Raw genomic sequence first — 23,941 nt, 5'->3', positions numbered from 1 at the left:
TCTTCAGTGTGGCTCATCCTTGAGCTCCTTAGTCAATAACCAAAACCCATCACAGCTTCATACAGGTGGTGTCTTCTTTCTTTTCAATCAATACCACAAACGGATTTGTTAATTATGTGGGTTGGCAGGGTGCCTCCTGCACGGCAAGGCGGGCTGGCCGTAAAAGAGCAGCAGTAGCGAGAGCATCACTGGTGGGTCAAGGGGAGCAGTTGTTCCTCTCCATGCAGTACTTGTGAGGCTACGTTTGGGGAACCCTGTCCTGTTTTGGCCCCACCAGCACAGGAGAGATCTTGATGATCTGGAGAGAGTCTAGCAGAGGATCCTTAGGAGGGTAAGACATTTAGGGACATGGAGCACAGTCTGGAGCACAAACTCTGCTCAGAGGTGCACAGATTAAGATAAGAGGTGGGAGGCAGAAATTGCAACAGAGGAAATTCCAGTTGGACATAAGGAAGAAATGGTTTATCATGTGTGTGGTTAGCACTGGAGCGGGGCCCCAGAGAGATGGGAATCTTGTCCTCGGAAATTTTTTGAGACTTGACTCGCTGAGACCTTGAGCAGCCTGATCTAGCTTTGAGGGTAGCCCTGCTCTGAGCGAGAGTTGGATGAGGTGACTTCCAGAGATCACTTCCAACCTGATTTTTTCCTCCTTTTCTGTCTACTCCAAATGCCTAGAGCTTTCCTAATGCAATGTCTGCCCTGACCCTCAGCTAAAAGCCTCCTTGCCAAAATCCTCATTGGATTCTTTTAGAAATTGCAGACCTGGCCAAACTAGATTGTTTTGTGCAGGATGTGTCCCCCATGTCTGCCTTCTGCTCCTTGTGCTTAATAAAGTCTCCTGGGGAGGAACTATGTTCTTGGTCTGTGTTGCGTTTCCCAACAGGATAGGATCCTGGTCCACCATGGGGGATAACAGGGGCTACAGAAATACAGGAAGGTTTTAATCTCTTCCACACTCATCATCCCCCCATTGTCCGTAACAAATGCTGCCCGACTCTTCACCTTCACCTGGCTGCTCACGATCTGTTGCTTTTGAGGTGGTGAGGTCCAAGGGTGACTTCTTTCCATCTTCTCTTGGTGGAGTGGCATTAAACCCTGGTACATCTCCCCTGTGCCACAGCTTCTGGGCTAGGCAGGAAAGATGACAAAGGGGATTTTCTGACATCATCTGTTCCAAATTACAGTGGCTTCAGGGAGCTCTTTGGCCAGTTTCCACCACAACCTGCCAGCTCCCAAACCCGCGCAACTGGGAGGTGGGGCCTCGTGGTGGTAGTGGCCACGGCACCATGCATCGCTCTCAGAGGACCAGGGCGAAGGCACGGCACAGCCACCACCCTCTGCTCCTGCTCGGCCGGGGACGGGCTGTCCCTCGGTGAGTAGCCTGTCCCCACCGGCTGCTCCGGGGACAGCTGCAGTGGGACCGGGGAGGCAGCGAGAGCAGGGATCACCCTGCACTCCCGAAATCTCCTGCATTTCATCTGCTGCTGAGGAAGGTGGTCTGTGCCGGGGGGTGGGAGCTGGAGGTGTGCTTTCGGGTGTCACCCAGCCGGGAGCAGTGGAGACGGATGTTTTGAGGTGCTTTCGCCCCCCGCATTGAGCTGGGGCTGTGCAGGGATGGGCGCTGGCAACGTCAGCGGCAGAGCTGCGGGGCAGATGTGTGGGAGGGGGATGCTGACCACGGGCAGCTCGCCACATCCCTGCCCGCAGCTCCTCTCTCTGCTCATGTCCTGCCTTCTTACCCCTTCTCAGCCTGCGTCTCTCAGCCTGCATCTCTTACCCTGGCCCCCATGCACATCTATTAGTATCCTAGTTGCTCTGAGTTTGCTTTACAGCTCTGCCAATGCCCTTTATCCTGCCTTGTACTGTAGCTCCTCCAAACTAGATGCCTCTCAACTAATTTTTTGCATCTTTGGGTGTTAAGACACACTAGCAGGGGAGGGCTGTGTGGAGGCATTGGTTTTATAGCTTAACTGGTAAAAAGTCAAGCGTTAGGCAATACTGTGTCCATTGCACCCATGGGCGGGGTGTGTCTCAGCCCAGCTCCCGGCCCCGCCGTGCCTGGGGGTGCAGGAGTGAGCGAGGGGAGCCCGAGCCCAGCCCTGCCTTTGCAGCGGGGTCTGCGGCTCCCAACTTTGCTTTGCAGGTGGATGCGTCACGATGACAGCGAAGAAGAATCAGACTCTGCAGAATGGAAGTGCCAAGGTGGGTGCAGGAAGCGGGAGAGAGGGGAGGGCAGAGGTGTGCCAAGGGCTCCAGGTAGCTCATACTGGCTCTGCCGGATGAATACGAGTCACATCTGATGCTGTCCCACATGTCCCCTGTTATCTTTATATGGATCTTGACCTGCAATAATACAGAGCATCATCAAAGGGAAAGGACAAAAACTTTTGCATGCTTGAAATTAAATAGTTCAGAATCAAGAAACTTAATCCTGGGCGATGCGAGCCCTCGGTGATACCTGCCAGCAGTGCCTGTCCTTTGTGTGTGTCCCCACTGTGGACCCCGAACCTCCAGCAGTCATGCTGCTATGGATGCAGCGCTGCTCTGAACAGCTAGAGCTCCTGGGATTGCTGAACTGTGGGGTTTGTGAGAGGGCTGGCTCCACATCAAGCCAAAATTAGCACAATACAGCACAAAACAATATAGTTTTTATCAAACATGCAGATTCACGGCCCAGTCATGGTCACAAGTGGGACATGAAGCCCAACTCAGGCTCTCACCCACCAGTGATCAGGGGAAAGCTCAGCTTTTTCTTCTGCTCTGTCCCGTGCAACCCAAAGAGCGCTTGCCTCATGGCTGCTATGATGAGCCAACGTTTGCCCCATTCCTCCCATGGGGCGGCAGCGCCTTGCACGGTTGTCTCACCTCACCAGGTGGGTGTCAGGCGAGAGCAGGAGCGGAGGGTTGGAGCTGCAGGTTTATCCTGCTCACCCAGCTTTGAGGGACCTACCTCCAGCTGTGCTCCAGCACTGGCAGCACACACAGGTGTCAGCTGTGCTGGTTTACACTGGCATCCGACGCTGCCTGTGCTAGCAGGGTGTGGGGACACAGTGCCTTGCTGCCTCGGAGAGCTCCGGTGCCCTCTTCTTCAATAGCTCCTACCAAAGCCCTTTGTGCCATCAAGGACAGATCCGCTCCTCTCCCCTTCTCCTTTTTGAGGTCCGTATCCCTTACTTGTCACAGTGGTGACAGGACAGACAGGACAGAGGTGCCACATAGGCAAAATGGACTTTGCTGGTCCAAGGACAGGAGCAAGGGCTGGGTTAGATGGAAGAAGCAGCAGAGCTGGGTGGAAAGCCAGAGGGAGCGCCTGGGCAGTCTGTGGGATAATTGCTGAGGTGACTTAGAAATCAGAACTTATATTCACACTTTTAGGTAAGGCACAGTATTGAAGAAGCTCATGCCTGGGCAGTCGGGCTTGGGAGATGGGGGGAGTGGGGACCATCACCCCCCGACACTGCCTGTGGTGTCCCTGCTCCTTCAGCGGCAGCAGCCAGCCTGCTTGTCCATGCCTGTGCCGTACGCAACGCAGCTGGGAGACCCTCAATGGGGGTCGAGAAATGCCATCCTCCTCCAGCATGAGCTGAGGTCCTCTGTGGTCACTGCAACACACCAAATGCCACCAGCATGCGGGCGATGGGGCATTCCTTGGGGAATGGCTGTTGGCTAACCAATGCCCATCTGCCGTGCACAGGAGAACGTGCTGCAGAGGGTCCTGCAGCTGCCGGTGGTGAGCTCGACCTGCGAAAGCCTCCAGCGGACCTATGCCAGCACCAAGGAGGCCCACCCACTCATGGCTTCGGTGTGCGAGGTCTACGAGCGGGGCCTGCAGGGTGCCAGCGCCTTGGCCATGTGGAGCGTGGAGCCCGTGGTGCGCAAGCTGGAGCCTCAGTGTGAGTCCATCCACTGGGGAGGACACGGCAGGGGGGAGGTACCAGAGCCTCCCTTGGTGGCACAGCACTGGCACGGGCACCTGAGACCCCCTAGCACAGCCCAGGAGCTTTTCTTACTAACCCACCCCCATGCTTTTGCCCAAGGCAGTCGCTGTGGCTAACAACCTGGCTTGCCGGGGCTTGGACCATCTGGAGGAGAAGATCCCTGCCCTCCAGTACCCTGTCGACAAGGTAAGTCACAGGCAGGACAGTCTGAGATCCCCCGGCCCCCTACAGAGCCCACACCACGTCTCTCCTCTGGTCTTGTTTCTGGAGGGTGATGGGCTGCTCAAGGGGGGAACAGGGCAGCACCTCCGAGCAAGGACTCCTCCAGGGGCTCCTGCAGCCCAGGGGATGGTTGGGGTCCTCCAAATATAGGTCAACAGTGTCCTATGTCCCATCCCTGCCAGCTAACTCCAGCCCAGGCTGGAGAGAGCTGTTATGTCCCTCTCAGGGCTACCTACTGTCATGGCCATGGCTGGGGTCCCCGTGGTTCCTCTAGCTCTCCCATGCCACCCCGAGCACATCAGCACGGCTGTTCTCCATCTCTCTGCCTGCAGCTTGCGTCCGAACTGAAGGGCACCATTGCCTCCCCACTCCAAAGTGCCAAAAGCACCATTGGCAACTCCATGGATAAGATCATAGAGCTGGCGGCAGAGGGCTTTGAGGCCACCAAGAGCACGGTGGAAACGACGGCAAGGTACACGAGGAGGAACTCAGTGAGCCAGATGGCAGCCGCAGGGGTCGACACGGCCCTGGGAGGGCTGGAGAAGCTGATGGAGTACTTGCTGCCAGAGGAGGATGAAGAAGCAGGTAGTCCTGATGGCCAAATCCCCTCTGAGGGTGTCTGGGGAGGGCTGGCTGCATGTGGGGTGGCACCTCATTCATGGGGTGCATATGGCAGGAGGAAGCCCCTGGATTTTGCTGCAGGGCTGCCTAGGCGGGTTGTCCCACCAGGACATAAACCCCCCACCGCTCTTCTGCCTGTGCTCTTCTGCCTTTAGATCAGAAGCCCAAAGAGACACGTGGGTCAGCAGTAAAGGTCTCCCAGCAGCAGCCCAGCGCTCCCAGTGCTCCCAGCACCCTGGGCCGGATTGGTGCCTTGGTTAGCACCGTCTCCCACCGCGCTTACCAGCAAACCACCCAAAGCCTACAGCGTGCCAAAGCCAAAGGGCAGGAGCTGGCCACCTGGATCCCCATCCTGGTGAGTGCCAAAACCCACCCGCCAGGTTCCTGCTCCCCCATACCCTCTTTTGGGCTGATTCTGCTTTTGGATGAGACATTTCAGGCTCCTTGGAGCACATCCGAGAGCAGAGTGGTGGGCGCTGCTGGTTTTCCCGCTCAGCAGGACAAGCCGGGTCCGGCGGTTCCCGTGGCACATTCACACACAACCTTGTACTGTGGTAGCAGGATGAATTATTTTTAGCTGGCTCCTAATGTATAGTGTTGATTTATGGCCTTGCCATAACATCTTCCCTAAAGCAAAAAGCCCCCCCAGAGGCCTGGAGAGGATGGGGAGAAGGAGGTGCCTCTCCTCTCCCACTCAGTGCTGCGGTGGGAACCCCTTCCCTGGCCTGTGCCGAAATCCCGGAACTCCCAGCTGCCCTCGGGATTTTTTCCCACATGCATAAATGAACTCCTCTGCTCCCTGCGCACCGCAGGGCCCCCATGAAATCCTCAGGCTAAGTGGGATGGGGTGCAGGGGACCTGCCAACCCCTGCCGAGCAGTGGCTTTCTGCTTCCCTTCCAGGGCAGCCTGGCCAAGCCGAGCGTGCCCGAGGCGCCACGGGTCCACGGTGATGGGCAGAGCACCGCAGCTGGCTGGCTGAGCCGGCGGCAGAGCAAAGCGCCTGAGCAAAAGCAGGAGAAAGCGGGGAAGAAAGACAACAGCCACACCAAGGAGGTATGGAGAAAAGCGGGGCAGCGAGCTGGGTGCGCCCCAAAGCATCCTCCTGCCCATGGACCATGCCAGCATGGGGGATGTTCCCCCCATACCCTTGGGGACCAGGCCCCCATCCCTGCTGAACCCTGAACTGCAGCTTGGAGGAGGCAAGGGGGGGTCAGCAGCGGGGCAGCCCCAGCAGCCCCCTTCCCTGACCCCAAAGCTGGGGGCTGTGGGCAGCCTTTGCGCCGGGAAGGGTCACCCTGGCTTGTATATTCAAGATTCCTTTGCTGCTGTGGGGTGTCAGCACCGAGTGCCCCACTGAGCCCCTGAACACCCCCGAAAAATCCCCCCGCCATGGTCCCAGCAGCCAGGGGCGGTGTGAGCCAGCGGGGCTGGGAACGGTCCCCAGCAGCGGCTCCGCTGGGACGCAGGGACGGGAAGCGGCAGGTCAGGGTCGCTGCCCTTCACCTCTGCCTGCGGCAGAAGCTCAGCCCGAGGCAGGGGGTCCCCGGGGGCCTGGGAGTGGGGGCAGCCCAGGGAGGACAGGGAGCGACCCTGCTGCAAAGGGCTGTGGTGGCTTTTGCAAGGCAGAGAGCTGGAAGCACTCCAGCTTTGGGCTGCGGAGGGGACGGGGAGCCCAGAGCCACTCCTGTCCTGCCCGGAGGGGCTGGCAGGGCCAGGGCCAGCGGCTGAGCTGGTTTCTCTCGGCAGGCAGGGGACAGCCCCGGGCTGGTGGGCAGCGTGGCTCACAACCTGCAAACCGCCTGCGCCTCCGGCATCTCCAGCGTGAAGAAGGTCCCGGCTGTGGCCTGGGACGCGGCAGAGGGGTTGATCCTCTTCACCCCCCGCAGGCTGTCCAAGGCCATGGAGACGGTGGATGCTCTCGGGGGGACCCTCGTCAGTGCCCCCAAGCATCTGCTGGGCACCCTGTACAGCTACGTGCCGGTGAGTGTGTCCCCAGCCAGGTCCTGTCCATCTCCAGCAAATCCCATTTTGCCCAACCTCCCTCCCATGAGCACCCCATAGCACCGGGCAGTGCCAGGAGGTACCAGAGTGGAGAGATGGGGTGCTGTTGGGACACCTCAGTCCCACCTTCCTCCTGAGCATCCCCCAAGCCGTGACAGCAAGTCCCCCCCCATAGAGCTGGCAAGTCAGCCGGTGGTGGCACCTTCACACAGGTCATAGTCAAGCCAGGGTGTGACCACAAATTTCTGGGAAGGTGAAAGTTCAGGCTGAGACCATGTCCCCTCTCCTTCCCCCCATCCCGCTGCTTCCCCGGGACCATTTCTCCACCGCAGCTGCTCGGGGGCTGCAGCCGCCCACTCCCCTCCGCTGGGGACCCCTCTGGGGGCAAACCAGCCTGTCCTGAGGATCCCCCCGGTTTTGGGGGGGCTGTGTAGCAGAGGGAGAGCGGAGCCAACAGGCGGGTGCAGCCCAGTGGGGTGCTCACCCCATCTCTCAGCTCCGCAGGCAGTCTGTGAAGGAAGAGGAGGCGGCCGGGGGCAGCAAGCCCAGCCCGGAGACGGAGCAGAAGGAGGAGGACACCAAGCCTGCCGCCCCCTCCACAGAGGAAAAATCCCAGCTGAGGGGCGACTGGCGGCTGTACCGTGGCCATCACCCCCTCTCCTTCCTGGGGCTTGAGGACCCCCTCTTCCTGCGGCACAACCTCTACCGCAGCCCTGCCTTCGAGCCCGAGTGCCCCCTCCCGCGGAAATCCGCCTTCGCCCCCTACAACAGGCGGGTGAGCGAGGGCTCCTACCGCTTCAGCCCCGAGGCCATGTACAGCCGGGCGTACTACGCCAACCTCTACAGCCCTGCCTTCAAGAAGGACTGAGCTGGTGGGGAGGATGACCGCATCCCAGCCCTCCTCTGATCCCCCCCCACCACGCTTTGCCCGGGCCCCCGCCAGCCGCCCACACGCACCCCTGTACCGGGATACAGGAGCTCAAAGTGGTAGACATGCCATGGGATGTCTTCTCCTTCTGGAGTGCATCGGGGCCAGGATGGGGGAATAAAGGCAGCCAAAAGCTCTGTTGGTGGAAGGAGAAGGTAGGGGGAGGTGGGACCAGAGGGGACCAGAGAAGTGAAGGAGATGCAGAAAGAGCAGTGAGACCAGAAAAGAGAAAAAGGGACCAGCCAGGCCTGGCACTGGGCCACCCTGGTCCCTGTTGAGCAGATAGCGTGGACTTAGATGGGCTACACGTTGAGAAGAGCGCTGAGACAGAGCAGGGAGGACAGCATAGCCATCAAACATCACCATAGCAAGATTGGTTCCCCATCCTTTCTCCGTCCCACCTCACAGGGCCCATCCCTGGCCACAGATTGCTCCTCCATAGAGGAGCTGAAGGTCCCTACCGACCAGCAGGACTCACGAGTTGGAAAGCCTTGGCACCCACCCCCAGCTGATGGTGGGACAGACGGTGGGGTGAGGAAGAAGACCGGTGAGAACAGGTGGAGCTCCTGGAGCCCCTCTCTCCTGCAGGACCGCCTGGCTTCCCGCAACACCTTGTTGTATCCATTGCAATAATAAACCTTCCCAACCTGCTGCTCGCCCCATCTGCTTGGCTGCTTTATGAGAGTGAGCCACCAAAATGAGGGAGCAGAGCGGGACAAGACACCCAACCCAGGGCTGAGGGAGCAGGTACGGGAAACTCATCCTCAGGTTGCTGCTGCAGGGACGGTGGGGGCTCACACCCAGCACCGTACGTGTCTCTTCCCATGCCCCGAGTACAAATTCACAGCTGCGAGGAGCTGGGGGCTTCCTGCCAAAAGTAAATTTATTGCATTTCCAGAACAGAGCAGAGCAATCACTGTCCGTACTGCACATACAAACCCACCACACTGCTTTCCCAGATGCACCAGGGGAAGGGTTTGGGGAGAGGCGGAAAAACCTCCCGGCAGCAGAAGGCTCAGCGATGAGCCTGTCGACCCCTTTCCGTACCTCCCTTCCTCCCCAGGGACAGGCAGCCTTACAGAAGGAGCGGCTTGGGAAGGCGCACGGTATGATTCCCCATCCTGGGAACGAGCCACGCACCTCGTTTTCCCAAGCACGGCCCGTACGGCGCTTGCACAGGGGAAACCACTACAGTCGCTGAAAGGCTGTGGGAGAGAGCACCACGAGCAGGACGGTTCAAAAGCAAGGCAGGTGGGATGGGGACCTCACCAAGGTCCTTGGGGGTCAGCCGGTGCCATGGGCTCTGGGGCACTCAGACACGGTGATGTGCACACGGGAACTGCCGGTGGCTCCCCAGTGGAGAAACCCCCACATTGCCAGCTCACGGGTGCTCCAGGGTTACCAGAGAGGACCCTGATGAGTGTTAAACAGGAATAAGGATCCCAGGGTAGGAGGGGCTGACACTGAGCTGGGTGGCCGTGCAGAAGCAGCATGTCCTCCTTGCTCACTGACAGCCTGGGCAGCTCCCACTGAAGGAGCTGGGGATGATACTGGCTGGAGCGGTGGCAAGATCACCTGGTGGTTTCCAGCATTGGACGATGGAAGGAGAAAGCAGGAGGCATGTAAAAATCTGGTACAGCAAAGAGTAGAGACCCCACCACCTGTCCTACCACAGAGCCAAGAGCTCTACAGAAGGGAGCAGAGGAAGGCACGACAGTCCTCAGCTGCACTGGCCATGTATGGCAGGAGACCCAGACCCTGAGGTTAGGAGGGTAGCAAGGAACCCACCGTACTTATGGAAGCGCACACCATCTCCATGGGCACCCAGGGAGGAGGCTCAGTCCAGCTGGGCAGTGCGGAGAGAAGCAACACCCAGGCTGTATCTCAGAGGGAATCCGTTCGCTTACGGGCAAACACAGCCGACATGGTCTTGACAATGCCACGGATCCCCGTACCCTTTTTCAGTGCCAGTTTGGTGTCAGGGATGCGCTCGGCCAGTCCATGGAAGACCATGAGGGCCCCATGATAAGCCTCGGCGGCAGAGACCTCGTAGAAACCACAGTCTAAAGAGAGGGCCAGGAGCCGACCCTCCTCGCTGGACACCACCCGTTGGTGGTGCAGGTCCCGTTTGTTGCCCACAATGACGATGGGCACCTTCTCCTGGCTCTGCCCCTCCTTGGCCGCCTTGATGAACTGGATTTTGAGGGGCAGGATGTTGAAGCTGGCACGGTCGCAGATGCTGTAGACCAGGACAAAGCTATCTGCCCACTGGATTCGCTTCTCCTCCGAGGAGCCCTCCTCTGCCTGCTCCTGGGGAAAGAGAAAAGGAAGGTTTCTTTACCCAGCCCCCTCCCTCCACGCCTGCCTGCTAGCACAGGGCACAGCAATCCTGAGCCCATCGGGACCAGAGCAGCTAGCGAGCAGCAGCAGAAGGGCAGAGAGAAAGAGTAACGAGGAAGGCAGAGCAGGACCTGGGAGACCTCACCAAGAGGACATGACTGGGGCTTCAGCATCACTGTCCTCACCTCATCACCCAGCTGGCAAGCACTGCAGGCTGTAGGTGACAACAGTGTGGGGACCTCAGAGAAGCACTTCCACTTTGTCAGCACAGTCCTGTGCTCAATCAGGGCTGATAACATTAGCGCTTCAGCCCCAACGTCCTCAGTCAGAGGACCACGGGCTACAGTGACTATTGCTACCCTGCCAGCAATGCTGCTGCCCTGTGCTCTGCAGGCAAGAAGGGTTTAGTTGCCTACAAACCATCTGACACAAGGGTTTTGCCTATGCCTATGGTTCCCCCTTGTGTAACTTTTAGTAGAGGGGTTTTTTTCTCCCCAGGGTGAAAACAGGCGATGGAAGAGGAGCCCTCTCACCTGGGAATTGGGGACATCCCAGATGTGGAAGAGAATCTCTCGGCCGTCCACTGTCAGGTTGTGGCTGTAGATGAATTCTGCCAAAAAATGAGAACAAAAATGGTCATCTTCACAGACCCAAGAGATAGCTCCCTCAACCCAGGTCTTCTCCTCCTGGGGACAAGCCTGTCATGTCCACCCTGGGAGACCATGCTCTACGAGGCAAGGTCTAGGGGCTCTTTTCGTACAGAAACAACCACGTGGAGCATGGTGGTCTCCAGGGCTGTGACCGCCCCAGCCTGCCTCCACCCCAGCGTTCAGGCCAGGCACACTGGTGCCACCAGCTGCCACCCAGGACCTTTTGCACCCCAGAGAAGCAGTTCCAGAGTGAAGAGACGGGTCACTGATCAAATACAACCATCGAGCCCCCCCGGGAGCAGGCGAAGGCTCTGGAGAAAGGCAGGAGAGGATGGGAAGCAATGAAATCCCACAGGTAGAAGCAGGCTCACCTCCTGACCCCAGTCCCTAGTGGGAACCGGCCTGGCACTCACCCATGTCTCCATACTCCCCGATAAAGCGCCGGGTGAGGAAACGCACAGTCAGAGCTGCAGAGGGGAGAATAAGAACCATCAGAATAACCCTGAAGGATTTTTCCTTTTAAATCCAGAGCAGAGTCAGGCACCATCCGCCTGTAAACTCCCGCTAGCAGCAACGACCTCTGGTTCTCCAGCCCTTGGCAGGTCTGCGAGCAGAGCAGAGGCACAGCACGAACCAGAGCATCAGCAAACCACAGCTCAGTGGAAAATACCTTTCCTCGTCACTCACCTGCTGCCTGCAAGGTCGTGCTCAGCTTCCCCACCTCGAATCACCACCACACCTGAAAGCTCAGCCCCATCTCACCAGCTTGCTCCACGGGGTTCTTCTCTGCAGCTTGTTCTCCAAATGCTGCTGCAGTCTTCAGCCTTTTTTGCGGGGGAGAAACAGGTCTCCCTGCCTGGGAACCCCCTGCTCCCAGCTCACGGTCGGTTCTTACCCGATTTCCCCACGTTGTCCGCTCCCATAACGAGGACGTTTGCTTCCATCTTCAGGGTGGTGGGGCCAGGCACCTCCATGAGGGCAGGGTGGTCAGGGGTGAAGCTGGCACTCCGGCGCAGAGGGAGCCTGAGCCCCATGCCGAGCGTGGCCGTGCCTTGCCAGCGGTCCCAGCGGCGTCTGCGACTTCTCTCTGCGCAGCCGAGGAGCCAGCACTTCCCACGGCACCCAGGGGACCCGCGAGGGCCATACCCCTCCCCGCAGCCGCAGGGGCGGTGCAGCGGGAGCTGCAGGCGGCCAGATGAAAAACTTTGTTATCGCTCAGATTGTCTTGAACGTACGTCAGTGCTCGGAGCCGGCCCTGCCATCCCCCGGTGCGGCAGGCGGCCAGGAAGCACCGGCTGTCTGCACCAGCTGCTCCGCAACCTGCATCCCAGGAGGCTGCCCACGCCTGCACCTCAAGCGCGTTGTCCCTTGGCAGGGCCACGTAGCCACTTGTCCCCTCCCCACGGTGATCGTGGGAATGCCTGTGAGCATCTCACGAGTGGTGGAGCATCTCATGAGCGGTGGAGCATCTCATGAGTGATGGGGTGTTGTCTCGCAAGTGGTGGAGCATCTCATGAGTGGTGGAGCGTCTCACAAGTGATGGAGTGGTGGTGCTCCACGAGTGGTGGAGCATTGTTTCACAAGTGGTGGAGCGTTGTCTCATGAGTGATGGAGTGTCTCATGAGTGACAAAGCGTTGTCTCACAAGTGGAGCATCTCACGAGTGGTGGAGTGTCTCATGAGCAATGGAGCATCTCACAAGTGATGGAGCGTCTCACGCGAGATGGAGTGTCCCCTCGCCGCGACCTGCCGCACCACCTCCGCAGCCCACCCGTGTCCCCCGCCCCCTCCCACGCCACCCCAGCCCCGCCGCCCGCTCCGGCCGCTTCCTCCCGGGCTGTTGCCTTTGTGCCCGAGGGGCGGCGAGGGGCGGCGAGGGGCGGCGAGGGGCGGCGAGGGGCGGCGAGGGGCGGCGAGGGGCGGCGAGGGGCGGCGAGGGCCGCCCGGCCAGGCCCGCCGCTCCCGCCCGAGCCCGAGCCCGAGCCCGAGCCCGGGGCTGGCGGGGCCGCGCTGGCCGCTCCCCCTCCGCGGCGCCGGGCGGAGCCGCCTGACGCCATCGCGGCGCGCCGGGCCCATCCCGCTCCCCGGGGCGGCCCCGCCATGGCGGCGGAGGGGGCGGCGGTGCGGGTGGCCGTGCGGGTGCGGCCGCTGCTGCCGCGGGAGGCGCTGCGGGGGCACCGGCCCTGCCTGCGGGGCGACGCCGCCACCGGCGAGGTGGCGCTGGGCCGCCGCCGCCGCTTCCGCTTCTCCGCCGTGCTGCCCGAGGCGGCGGGGCAGGCGGCCGTCTACCGGGCCTGCGTCCAGCCGCTGCTGCGGGCCTTCTTCCGCGGCTTCAACGCCACCGTCTTCGCCTACGGGCAGACCGGCTCCGGCAAGACCTACACCATCGGGGAGGCCAGCGTCGGTGAGTCGCGGCGCGGCCGGCGGTGCCGTGCCCGCCAGCGTCCCGCCGGCATCGCTCGCCGTCCCGCCGGCGTCTCCACCCTCCTCCGCTCCCCCCGCCAACCTCGGCAGTGCCGCGTCGCCGCCTCCCTCCGGCCCGAGCCACCAACGCCACCGTCCCAGCCACCCCTCCCAACCCGCCAGCCTGCTGCCATCCCCACCCGTCTCGTCAGCTGTGCTCTGTCCACCCAAACCCACCGGCATCACCGTCCCAACTGGTCCTTCCGCCCTGCCCTCCCTCTTGGCCCTGCCAGCCCCCCCAGCCCAACCCACCAACACCCATCCCCACCCCGCCCACCCAACAGCCTTTCCTCCCCACCACCCACGCTGCTGTAACCACCCCCCGTGGACAACACCTTCTTTGAGATCACAGCACGAAGGTGGTCTCCTCTACCACTGCAGGACGAGCGAGAGGACCATGTCTGGTCTGGAGTGGTGGTGGTGATCCTCCTAGGGCACCTACCTTCAGCTGGCTTGAATCTATCAGCTTTGTCCTGAAATAAGCTCTAAGGAGAGGGGGTTGGTTTGTTAGTTTGTTTATGTGAAGGAGAGGAGGAAGGAAGAAACCTTTCCCTCCTATAAGTGCTGGCTTAATAGTATAATCGATATCTTACAGAGGATGTACTGTAAATGGTTTGGTCAGCCTTAGTTAATTGCATAATTTGTAAACACTAAATTGTTTCCATACTTTCAATCTACCTCTATTTTCAGTTTCCCAGTTCAAGCTATCATTGCACCAAATTTGGGGATTGCCCTTTTACACGGATGTTGAAGACAAAAGCAAAAGCATTTAACATCCAGGCGGCAGAGTGCTCTGGCCAGATACAAGCAGGCTCCAAGCACATAAAAAACTTTTTCAGAGCTGGGAAAGTTTGTGGACTTGTGCTGGCTTCAAAGGACAGCACGCTCTAGCTGCAGGCACGGTGTCTGCGACCTGCTGGAATGCTAATGCTCCTTATTCTTCTTGAGGAAGGACTGGAAGCAAGCAGCATTGCTAGGAGGCACCACGCTGTGCGAGGGAGCAGTGGGATAGGGTTTGCGCCAAGGTCCTGTGGCTTAAAAACTCTCAGAGGGGTGTTTAATCCGGGCTGCGAGGGCCGAGCTGCGGGAGGGTTGTGAGGCTGCTCCCTTCCAGCTGACGCGTGTGCTGCAGGCAGGCTCCTGCCCGCAGCTCTGTCCCCAGCCAGCACGGGCTCCCTGGGCATTTGCTGCTCCCTGTGACCACGTGCATCTCTCCGCCAGCTTCCCTCAATGAAGACGAGCAGGGCATCATCCCGCGAGCCATGGCCGAGACCTTCAGGCTCATTGATGAGAATGACCTGATCGACTACACGGTCCGAGTGTCCTACCTGGAGGTGTACAAGGAGGAGTTTCGGGACTTGCTGCAGGTGGATACAGCCAGCAAAGATATCCAGATCCGGGAGGATGACAAGGGGAACATTGGTATGTGTGGCTGCTCATGGGCTCCCTTTTCTCCCTATGCCTGAGGCCAGTGTTGGGTTATCTGTCCCTGAGGGCAGAGCCAGGTCTTCTCCCTCCATCCCTCTCCTGCAGCAGATTACTGTGTGTAGTCCTGCTCGGTGTTGAAAAGCCAGTCTGTACGGGCAGGGTGATGGCACCAGGCTGTGCCAAGGATCTGCATCCTCGGGCAGCCCGTCCCTCCCAGCCACAGCTCCATTTGCCATTGCAGTGCTCTGCGGTGTGAAGGAGTCAGAAGTGGAAGGGCTGGACGAGGTGCTGAGCCTGCTGGAGATGGGGAACACAGCCAAGCACACGGGAGCTACCCACGTCAACAGGCAGTCGAGCCGCTCGCACACCATCTTCACAGTGACCATGGAACAGCGGCGCAGGGCTGGCCGCCTCCCCCTGCACCACCACCACCCCCCTTCCGTCCCTGCCTCAGGCCAGGTCCTGGTTTCCAAGTTTCACTTTGTGGACCTGGCAGGCTCGGAGCGAATTGTGAAGACGGGGAACACGGGGGAGAGGCTGAAGGAGAGTATCCAGATCAACAGTGGCCTCCTGGCCTTGGGCAACGTCATCAGTGCCTTAGGAGACCCTCGGAGGAAGAGCAGCCACATCCCCTACAGGGACTCCAAAATCACCAGGTACAGTTGGGACCAGGACCCCCGCGCTCCGCACATCTCGGGGGCTCGGGTCCCAGCAGGAGGGAGGTGATGCTTCTCCCTGCCTTTCCCATGCCCAGCCTGTCAGGTTGGGTGGCAGAATCCCCAGGCTAGCCAAGAAGAGTTTGCGGGACCAGTTGTCCCTTCTGCTCTCACACTGGGGCTCTCAGACTGACTGCTCGATGGGAGAGGGCCAGTTGACCCACTGTGCCTCACGGCAGTTTAACAGGTCTACCCTCTATGGGGGTTTTCATGTAGGGAAGCTTGAGGAGCAATGAGGCCAGGATAGAAATGACAGACCAGCTTGTCGCAGTGCTGCTGAAGACAAGCCTTGCGTAAGTCATGCTGCCAAAGCCGAGATGGGGTGTCAGCATGGATTATCCTGCCCCTTCCTGCCTGGTAGTGAATAAAAACCACTTCCAGTAGGCTTGTTTGATGGTCTGCAGTTAGTTTTCAGCTTGAGCAGGTGGCCTTTGCAGTCTCCAACAGGTTCTCGTGCAGTATGCACCTAGCAGTGATCACAGAGTCGGGGAGCTCCCAGCACTGGGAATTATTCAGATGGAAACCTGCCATGGTGCGAACTGTTATTCCTCTGCTTAATGATTCTGCTCAGTTCACTAGTGCCAAACTGGCCAGAGAGCGAGAATATCGTTTTCCTTAGGCTTAAGCTCCAAAAAGTGTTGGAAACCTCCTGGATCCTGCATTATTTTGAATTTCAGCTATTTTAATCGCTGTGCTCTTCCCTAGGATCCTGAAAGACTCTCTGGGGGGGAATGCCCAGACCGTGATGATAGCCTGTGTCAGCCCATCCTCCTCTGACTTCGATGAGAGCCTCAATACGCTGAACTACGCCAGCCGAGCTCAAAACATCCAGAACAAGGCCGTGGTGAACTGCCGTAAGGAGACGGAGCACGTTGAAGAGCTTCACCTGCAGATAAAGAACCTGCAGAAGGCGCTGGAACAGCGGCACCGCTCCGAGACCCGTATCATCAACCGCTCGGCCACTGCCAAACGATGCGCGCCAGACCCCACGGCTCGGCTGCTGGCGGAGTGTGCACATTACCGGACCTGCACCGACGCTGCGTACCGGCTGCTGATGGAGCTGCAGGAGGACAGTAACCTGACGGTGGAGCAGATCCTGCGGGTTAAGGAGTGGCTGTGCGCAGTAGAGAGCGAGAGGAGCGAGCTGACCTCGGCCGGGCTGGATAGCGGCATTGAGAGCACCTCTGCAGAAGACCAGAGCCCCGAGGCACAAGGCTCAAAGCTGGCAAAAGCCCAGGTAGTGGTTGGGATGGTTTAGCTCCAAGGTGGGGTTCATCTGATAGCCCCTGAATGCAGCAGCCTTAGCACAGCATGGTGGAAAGGGCAGGAGAGGGAGAGAAGAAGTAACCCGGCCAAGAGGCTGTAGGGAGGCAGAATGATGTGGTCGTCAGAGCAGGCAGGGAGACGTTGGATTCAGCTGCGGCCGAGAGACTTATTTTGCAGGGAATACCTGGGTCTGCAGAGCTGCTGTGCCCTTGTGGAGTCCAGCAGGGGAAGGGAAGGACAAAGGTGGATGCTGATGCTGCCTCTCTTGTATTTTGGGGGGCAGGTGGACACAGAGAAGGGGTGTGAGTCCATCAAAGACAAGCAGGTGGCCAAACTGCAGAGGCAAGTGGAGCACCTGGAGGAGGAGAATCGTGATTTCCTGGCTGCCCTGGAGGATGCCATGGAGCAGTATAAGCTGCAGGTATTTCTGGGCTCTGCTCTTTTTTTTTTTAGGGACCTGCCCCACTCCTCCCCTTCCTCCCCAGGAGAGCGCAGCCCAGCTTTCAGGTTCCTCTGCAGCAGGTCCAGAATCCACATGTACAAAACTACATTTTTCTTATTGCCTCCTAGAGTGACAAGCTGCAGGAGCAGCAGGATAAGATCTCAGAGCTGCACGTGCGCTTGGAGATGGCAATGCCAAACCTGTGTGTGCCAGAACTGCTGGAAAACCTTCACCTGGTGACCGCCAGCCAGAGACCTCACACGGCCCCACTAGATGCTGCCCCATCCCGTGGCCTCAGTGGGGTTCCCTCGGGGCTCCTTCCCACTGAGCAGAGTGGAAGAGCCCTTTGCAGGAAGGTGAGGGTGCAAGTCTGTGCCGTTGAGGAGCTGCTGCCTTCACTCAGATGCTCTCCACTGAGTGAATTGCTTTTTCCCCGCTGTTGAACGTGAACCTTGTCAGATGCGTAGTCCAGAGGACTGCGCTCAATGTTCACATCCAAAGAGATTCACAACTCCGGCAAAACCAGCCCAGCTTCAAAACTGAGCCTTTTACTTCAGTGTTACGGGCAGGTCCCAGATTTGCTCAGCTTCTGAGCAGCAGAGGGCAGGCAGCTGGGTCTAGTAACACGCCAGTTCTCCTGAAAACACGCTCAACTCTATTTTGTTGCTTTTCTTTGTGTCTAGCAGCAATGCCCAGCTGAAAGCTGCTTTTTCTAACACCAGCTCTCACGCAGCATATTTCCTCTCTTTCTGATTCTCTGCCGCAGCAGCTCGACAGCAACCCCTCCTTCCAAGAGGAGGACCTGGCAGGCTGGCCCCTGAACCACACAAAGTGCCTAACCAGCAATCCAGACATCAGAGCCACAGTGCTGAGGAGGGAGCTCAGCCAGGACACTGAGAAGTCAGCAGAGCTGTCCTCTGGAGAGGAGGAGGAGTGGGAACAGAAACGGTCCCTATCCCAGCGCCGGTGAGTTGAGGCTGTCTCAGCACTGTGCAGTGCCCTGGCAGTTGCGTGACCTGGCTCGTGCCACCTCTACATCTCAGCTCTCATGTAGGATGTAGAAGCAAACGCTGCCTCTGGTGTCAGTGATTCTGCTGAGACAGCTGCCTGCTCACTGGGGAGCTAATTACCATCTTTCCTGACTACAGCTACTGTTTCTATCTCCTTCTGAAGCCTGTGGATCATGAGGGTCCTTACTGGGAGCAACTCTGGCAGTGCCCAGACCTAACTGATTAATTTGTTGCTCCTTCTAGAAACGGGATCCAAAGCTGGAGCAAGAAAGAGATTTGCAAGTTGAGCGAGGAGCTGAGCGGAGGCAATGCCCCCTCGATTCAGGAGGAGCAGCTGGAGCTGTCAAAAGGCAAGTGGCAACTCTAGGTTGTTGGACAGTCTTCCTAGGGCTGGTGGTGCTTCATGGGTGCTGTTGATAGGAAAGCAACATGTCCCACCTGGACAAGCCCAGAGGACAAAAATGGAGCAGATGGCAGTCTAGCTGCTTTTGTTAAGGAGAAACTTGAACTGCTGGGGTCTGGCAAGATCTGCATGTTTTGGTGGAAGCTGCGGGTGACTCTGGGTGATGCTGTGCCAGCTCCTGGCTACAGATCTGAGGTTGGATTGTCCTTCTGTCACACGGCTGCTAAGACAGGACCTTCCTTACCCAGGAATCTGTGTTGCAGGGGTCTGCAGGAGGCGGGAGCCGGTGCTCGGTCCCTGGGAGTGCCTGCCAGGGAAGGACTCTGAGTGGAGGCTGGTACAAGCACAGCAGAAGATCCGAGAGCTGGCAATCAACATCCGCATGAAGGAGGAGCTGATCACAGAGCTCATTAAGACAGGTGCAGAGCTGCTGGTGGGAACAAGCATCCATTCCCTATGAAATCTCCTCCTAGTTGGGATGCTTGGTCTCTACTCCCATCCTCACCTTCCCTCCCTGTGTTGTCCATGCCCAGTCCCTTTCCCTGTAGGCAGCAGAGCACTGTTTCTCCATCCCTCCCGCTGCATGAAACACTTCCCGTTGGTTTCTCCCCAAATCCCTTCCCCGGAGTAGCTGAGCACAAGGGAGTGTTCAGTCTCTGTAGTCAAAAATACTTGAGGAGAGAGGAAAGGTCTATCCCTTGGCAGGATCCTGGCTGCGAGGGAAGGGGGCCTGGAGGTGACGGTGGAAGGGGGTGTGTTGCAGGCAAGGACGCCCAGGCTCTGAACAGGCAGTACTGCCAGAAGATCAGCGAGCTGGAGCAGGAGGCAGAGCAGGTGCGGGCAGAGCTGAGCGACAGCCAGAAGCAGCTCGAGGAGCTGGAGAGCAAAGAGCCATGGGACCCCGGGGAGAAGCGCAAGCTGCAGGAGTACCGCACACGCGTGGCAGCTGCACAGAGCAAGGCACGGGTGAGTGGGAAGGGCTCTGCCCGCCCAGGGAGGTGGGCAGGGGCAGAGTTGGGGGCATCTCTGCAAAGGGCACGGAGGAGATGCCGAGCCCAAGGGCAGCTTTCGCCCTCCGGCAGGTTCTGTGCAAGAAGAAGCAGGCGACAGAGAGGCTGGTGTCACTCTCGGCCCAGAGCGAGAAGCGAGTGCAGGAGCTGGAGAGGAACATTCAGCTGATGCGGCGGCAGCAGGGCCAGCTGCAGCGCCGGCTGCGGGAGGAGAGCGAGCAGAAACGGCGGCTGGAGACAGAGGTGAATAAGCGACAGCACCAAGTCAAGGTAGGAACACACAGGAGCAGCTGTGCTACTGCAGCATTTGTGAGGATGACAGTGGGTGGGCTCTGCAAGCTGCTGGGAAGGCCAGGGTAGCTCTGATAGGGCCTGTGATTGTCTTAGAGTTTATGGAGATGGAGAGAGTATTTTTAAGAGTATCCAAAGAGCTAGCAGAGAACATAACCTGTCCCTCATCCTCTGGCTGTAGGGCAAACAACTTCCACCTCCTCAATGCTCACAGCTGCTCTTTCCCATGCAGGAACTGGAACTGAAGCACGAGCAGCACCAGAAAATCCTGCGCATCAAAACAGAGGAAATTGCAGCTTTCCAGAGGAAGCGGCGGAGCGGCAGCAACGGCTCCGTGATCAGCCTGGAGCAGCAGCAAGTACGGGCAGAGCAAGCCTGCCTCCTCCTTCCTGTGCAAAGGGGACTGTTGTGGCAGACTGCTGGTGAAAGGGGAGACCTGGAAGCAGGGGCTTCAGCCTGAGATGGGACATAGCCCATCCTGCCCTTGAGGAGGACAGTCCATAATACCACTTGTATCTAGTAGCAGAGGACTTCGATCTTGTCTTACCCCCAGGACCAGGATCTCATCTAATTCCTAGCATTGGCAGAGAAGCTGCAAAGTCTTGTCTATTAGCAGAAGGGCGGTGGGAGATGTGGCCCCTAAGGACTCCTTGGCAGCTGGGGATTTAGTTCAGCTCTGCCTCTCAGAGCAGCTGGAAGGATAAAACCAGTGAAGTCTGGGCTGTAGGGGTTAGTAGAGATAGACTCAGGACTCTCTGATCTCAACCCCATTGCTCTTTAGTCTAGCAGTACTGGGTATCGCAGCTGCTGTCTGCACACATGCACAACCCCTTTGCCTCTCCTTCCATCAGAAAATCGAGGAACAGAAGAAGTGGCTGGACATGGAGATGGATAAAGTTCTCGAGCAGCGCCGGGCCCTGGATGAGCTGGAAGATGAGCTGAGGAAACGGGAAGCTATTGTGGCCAAAAAGGAAGCCCTGCTGCAGGAGAAGAACGGCCTGGAGAGCAAACGACTGCGCTCCAGCCAGGTAGGACAAGAGTGTGACACCTCAACCCCTTGCTTGATTTTCAGCAGAGGCAGGAGGCTGGAAAACCAGGCCAGGATGAGGTGGTGTTGGGAAGTGGGTAGGAAATCTGTCTCTGAGCTAGTTGGCTTGATAGCCCTTAGCTTATGTTTGCATGTGGGGTCGCTTGACCTATGGAGGGAGTAGAAAGGGGCTGGGGGCCTGACTTGCCTTTAGAGCACATCCTCTCGAGCATCTTCTGCTGCAGGCCCTGACAGATGACATAGTGCGTGTGTCTAGCCGCCTGGAGCACTTGGAGAAGGAGCTGACAGAGAAGAATGGGCAACTGCGTCACGGCAGTGCCCACGACCAGCAGCAGATCCGCCAGGAGATCAACAACCTGCGCCAGGAGAAGGACCAGCTGCTCAAACAGAGGTTGGAGCTCGACAACAAGCTGCGTCAGGGGACCCTGCTGTCCCCAGAGGTACCTCTTCTTGGGCTGGGCTGCTCTGCTTGCAAGAGCATGAGGTAGTAAAGACCTGAGCATGGGGTCATTAGCAGATGCTGCCCCACATCTCCAAGCTGCATATCCCAACTTCTTGCCAGCAGTATTGAGGTGACAAGGGAAGTCGGGGCAGGGTGAAGCCAGAGCAAACCCTTTGCTCCTTAATAACTGCAGCTCTGCCCTGGCAGGAAGAACGGATCTTGTTCCAGCTGGACGAGGCAATTGAGGCTCTGGATGCAGCCATTGAGTACAAGAATGAGTCCATCACATGCAGGCAACGAGTCCTGCGGGCCTCAGCCAGCCTCCTGTCCCAGTGTGAGATGAACCTCATGGCCAAGCTCAGCTACCTCTCCTCCTCCGAGACCCGAGCTCTGCTCTGCAAGTACTTTGACAAGGTGGGAGACAACTGCCCTCTGTGCTGGTGGGAACTGTAGTATCTGACTAAATTCTTGTTTTCCTCAGTTTCAAGCTTTCTGTCTGCCTCTTACTGTACTTCTGCCCTGTAAAGTCAGGCCACAAAGCCACAGCACCGTAATCCCCACCTGTCCCAACACCTGGGAGAGGGACTTAACTAGTGATAGGATGCATGGATCCCTGCGGTGGCTCTGCCACATCAGCGCAGCCACGCATTGCTCTTCCCTCCACAAGGCATCTGTGACATCCCAGAACTACTAACCTTCGTACGCTGTACCAAAAAATTAACTTGATCAGGCTCAGTGGGGCAGGAAGTCTTTCCAGGTGCTGAAGGAGCTGAGATGTTCCTTGCTGTTGGGCCCTGGCCAGGTGGTGACACTGCGAGAGGATCAGCACAGGCAGCACATTGCCTTCTCGGAGCTGGAGATGCAGCTGGAGGAGCAGCAGCAGCTGGTGTACTGGCTGGAGGCAGCCGTGGAGCGCCAGCGCCTGGAGATGGACCGCCAGCTCACCCTGCAGCAGAAGGAGCACGAGCAGAACATGCAGTTACTGCTCCAGCAGAGCCGCGGTAACCACCCAGCTCCTGAAACGGGCAGCAGCGGCACTGCTTTTGTCAGTCACAGGGCTTGCAGCTTGAAGTGGCCTTGTTTTTCCTTGTAGAGCACATAGATGAGGGGCTGGCCAGCAGCAAGCTGCAGTATGAGGCGAGGATTCAGGTGCTGGAAAAGGAGCTGAGCCGTTATATGTGGGCAAACCAGGAGCTGAACCAGAGGCTGAGTAACATGAACCTCCATCCTGGACAGACCAAAGGTGAGAGGAAACCCCGGCTGGGGCTTTGCTGTTCCTACAGAGTTAAAAGGAAGGGAGTTTAAATTCCTTTCCTTTGGAGCAGAGTCAGTGCTGGCCTTGAGCAAGTGCTCTACAGGCACTGATTTTGATGGGAAGGTAGAGATCCTGATACTCATCTCACTGTACCCCCAATCTTTCCCAGCAGGGATGGAGCGAAGCATTCACAGGGCTGGGGACAGAGCTCCCTCTGCACTCGGGACCTGTGGGGAATCCAGCCTTGGGGAACAGCCCGTGCCTCTGGCTGTCCCTGAAGAAAGCCATCGGGTCAGGGATGAGAGCAGGGACCTGGTGCATGCCCCTTTGCCATCGACGTGGAGGCGTTCCTCCCTGCCCAACGACAGTCCCACGGACCTTCGGCAGAGGGATGCCGAGCACTTGCTGAGAGCGGGGCAGCCCCATGAGGTGCACCCACCACGGAGCCTCGCTCCTGTCCCCAAGCCCCGCCGGGAGCTGCGCAGAGCCAGCCTGAACATGACTCCAGTGCCTTACCACCCAGCAATGATAGATGTGAGGAAAAACCCACTCTAGACAGAGGCTTAACACTTACCTGGCACAGGGCAGGGAGGAGCAGATACTGCTGATGTGAGCTTAAGAGCCTTCCTGCCCCGCAAGCCAGCCTGGCTACGAACCTGTTACGTTTCAGAGGCCTGAGGAAGAAAAAGACGTGACTTTTCATTGTAAGGGAAGTAAGCATGTAAGGTGTAGATCACCAGCCTACATTCTCCACGTTGCTGCCAGTCTAGACAGTGCTGACTGGACACCTTTCCTCCTGCACCGTCAGCAGCTTAAACACTGAGAAGTGGGAGATACCTTCCACCCTGGCCTCCAACACTAAAAACTTGTTTACAGTTTGGAAACCTCTGCTGCAGGGCTTGCTCTGCCCTAGCAGCCTTGGAGGGAGATGCTCTGCAGTCCTGCAGAACTTGTACACAGATTTTTTTTGTAGTAACTTCAGTTTTTTTACATTTCTACTGTAACTTTTCTAATAAAGCAGAGTGAGTTTTATGAAGCAGTCACTTGTCAGAGGCTCCAGTCATCACTTATTCTGGGTATGTAAGAAAGGAGTTCTAGTTAAACCTCACTGCATGGGCAAGTCAGCTGCTGTCACAGTGTTTCCTTAAAAGTACCTGCTTTGTAAGTGCTCACAGTCAGAGCTGGTAGACTTCCTACATTGAGTTGCTGCAGTAAAAACATCTCCAGACAGCAGCAGAATTGTCTGAAGCATCCAGGATAAAAGCAACTGTGGTTCACTGCCATTTTCCGCTCCAGCCTATAAGCTGCTTTAAGCAGCATTTTCTTACTCTTGGGAAAACTTCCAGTCTGGATCTCAGGGAGATTAAATACAATCCTGCAACTTAACACTGACACTATCCACCTCAGGAAGGGGGACATAAGCTTAACTCTGGCAGAGCAAGAAATGAAAGCCCAGGTACCTGCTTT

General features: G+C 58.0%; 3 protein-coding genes across 5 annotated transcripts; 2 read left to right on the top strand and 1 right to left on the bottom strand.

Annotated features, from left to right (window-relative positions):
* The first annotated feature begins 1,795 nt into the window (after positions 1-1,795).
* Positions 1,796-7,828, top strand: PLIN1 (perilipin 1). The gene is made up of 8 exons (XM_072870495.1): positions 1,796-2,202; positions 3,695-3,893; positions 4,042-4,124; positions 4,493-4,745; positions 4,937-5,136; positions 5,683-5,835; positions 6,529-6,762; positions 7,280-7,828. Exons 1-8 carry the CDS (start codon positions 2,158-2,160, stop codon positions 7,649-7,651), a joined length of 1,539 nt encoding a protein of 512 aa, XP_072726596.1. The 5' UTR covers positions 1,796-2,157; the 3' UTR covers positions 7,652-7,828.
* A 749-nt stretch (positions 7,829-8,577) lies between these two features.
* On the bottom strand, positions 8,578-12,712 carry LOC140655450 (ras-related and estrogen-regulated growth inhibitor-like protein). Its single transcript, XM_072870010.1, has 4 exons — positions 11,597-12,712; positions 11,115-11,168; positions 10,585-10,661; positions 8,578-10,021 (listed from the first exon to the last, which is right to left on the bottom strand). Exons 1-4 carry the CDS (start codon positions 11,733-11,735, stop codon positions 9,596-9,598), a joined length of 696 nt encoding a protein of 231 aa, XP_072726111.1. The 5' UTR covers positions 11,736-12,712; the 3' UTR covers positions 8,578-9,595.
* A 51-nt stretch (positions 12,713-12,763) lies between these two features.
* KIF7 (kinesin family member 7) lies at positions 12,764-23,506 on the top strand. Of its 3 annotated transcripts, none has more exons than XM_072870009.1 (18): positions 12,764-13,104; positions 14,385-14,585; positions 14,833-15,247; positions 16,013-16,544; positions 16,857-16,994; positions 17,144-17,371; positions 17,785-17,981; positions 18,269-18,375; positions 18,692-18,847; positions 19,192-19,394; positions 19,511-19,708; positions 19,962-20,087; positions 20,581-20,757; positions 21,002-21,217; positions 21,427-21,633; positions 22,022-22,220; positions 22,313-22,462; positions 22,644-23,506. In XM_072870009.1, exons 1-18 carry the CDS (start codon positions 12,801-12,803, stop codon positions 23,027-23,029), a joined length of 4,140 nt encoding a protein of 1,379 aa, XP_072726110.1. In that variant the 5' UTR covers positions 12,764-12,800; the 3' UTR covers positions 23,030-23,506. The 3 variants fall into 3 exon arrangements, with proteins under 3 accessions (XP_072726110.1, XP_072726109.1, XP_072726107.1); XM_072870008.1 differs by having other exon boundaries at positions 17,782-17,981; positions 22,647-23,506; XM_072870006.1 differs by having other exon boundaries at positions 17,782-17,981.
* Positions 23,507-23,941: the final 435 nt, after the last annotated feature.

Source organism: Ciconia boyciana, chromosome 8 (assembly GCF_034638445.1).
Source record: "Ciconia boyciana chromosome 8, ASM3463844v1, whole genome shotgun sequence".
Taxonomy (NCBI): domain Eukaryota; kingdom Metazoa; phylum Chordata; class Aves; order Ciconiiformes; family Ciconiidae; genus Ciconia; species Ciconia boyciana.
The sequence above is the reverse complement of the archived record's forward strand: the minus strand, read 5'-3'. Positions and strand labels throughout refer to the sequence as shown.

Coding starts and splice junctions, on each gene's coding strand:
- PLIN1 (XM_072870495.1), top strand. CDS start 2,158: ATGACAGCGAAGAAGAATCAGACTCTGCAGAATGGAAGTGCCAAG. Junction 2,203..3,694: donor TGCAGAATGGAAGTGCCAAG/GTGGGTGCAGGA, acceptor TGCCGTGCACAG/GAGAACGTGCTGCAGAGGGT. Junction 4,746..4,936: donor AGAGGAGGATGAAGAAGCAG/GTAGTCCTGATG, acceptor TTCTGCCTTTAG/ATCAGAAGCCCAAAGAGACA.
- LOC140655450 (XM_072870010.1), bottom strand. CDS start 11,735: ATGGGGCTCAGGCTCCCTCTGCGCCGGAGTGCCAGCTTCACCCCTGAC. Junction 11,169..11,596: donor GGACAACGTGGGGAAATCGG/GTAAGAACCGAC, acceptor TCCCCTCTGCAG/CTCTGACTGTGCGTTTCCTC. Junction 10,662..11,114: donor CGGGGAGTATGGAGACATGG/GTGAGTGCCAGG, acceptor ATTTTTTGGCAG/AATTCATCTACAGCCACAAC.
- KIF7 (XM_072870006.1), top strand. CDS start 12,801: ATGGCGGCGGAGGGGGCGGCGGTGCGGGTGGCCGTGCGGGTGCGGCCG. Junction 16,545..16,856: donor CAAAGCTGGCAAAAGCCCAG/GTAGTGGTTGGG, acceptor TTTGGGGGGCAG/GTGGACACAGAGAAGGGGTG. Junction 18,376..18,691: donor GCAGCTGGAGCTGTCAAAAG/GCAAGTGGCAAC, acceptor TCTGTGTTGCAG/GGGTCTGCAGGAGGCGGGAG.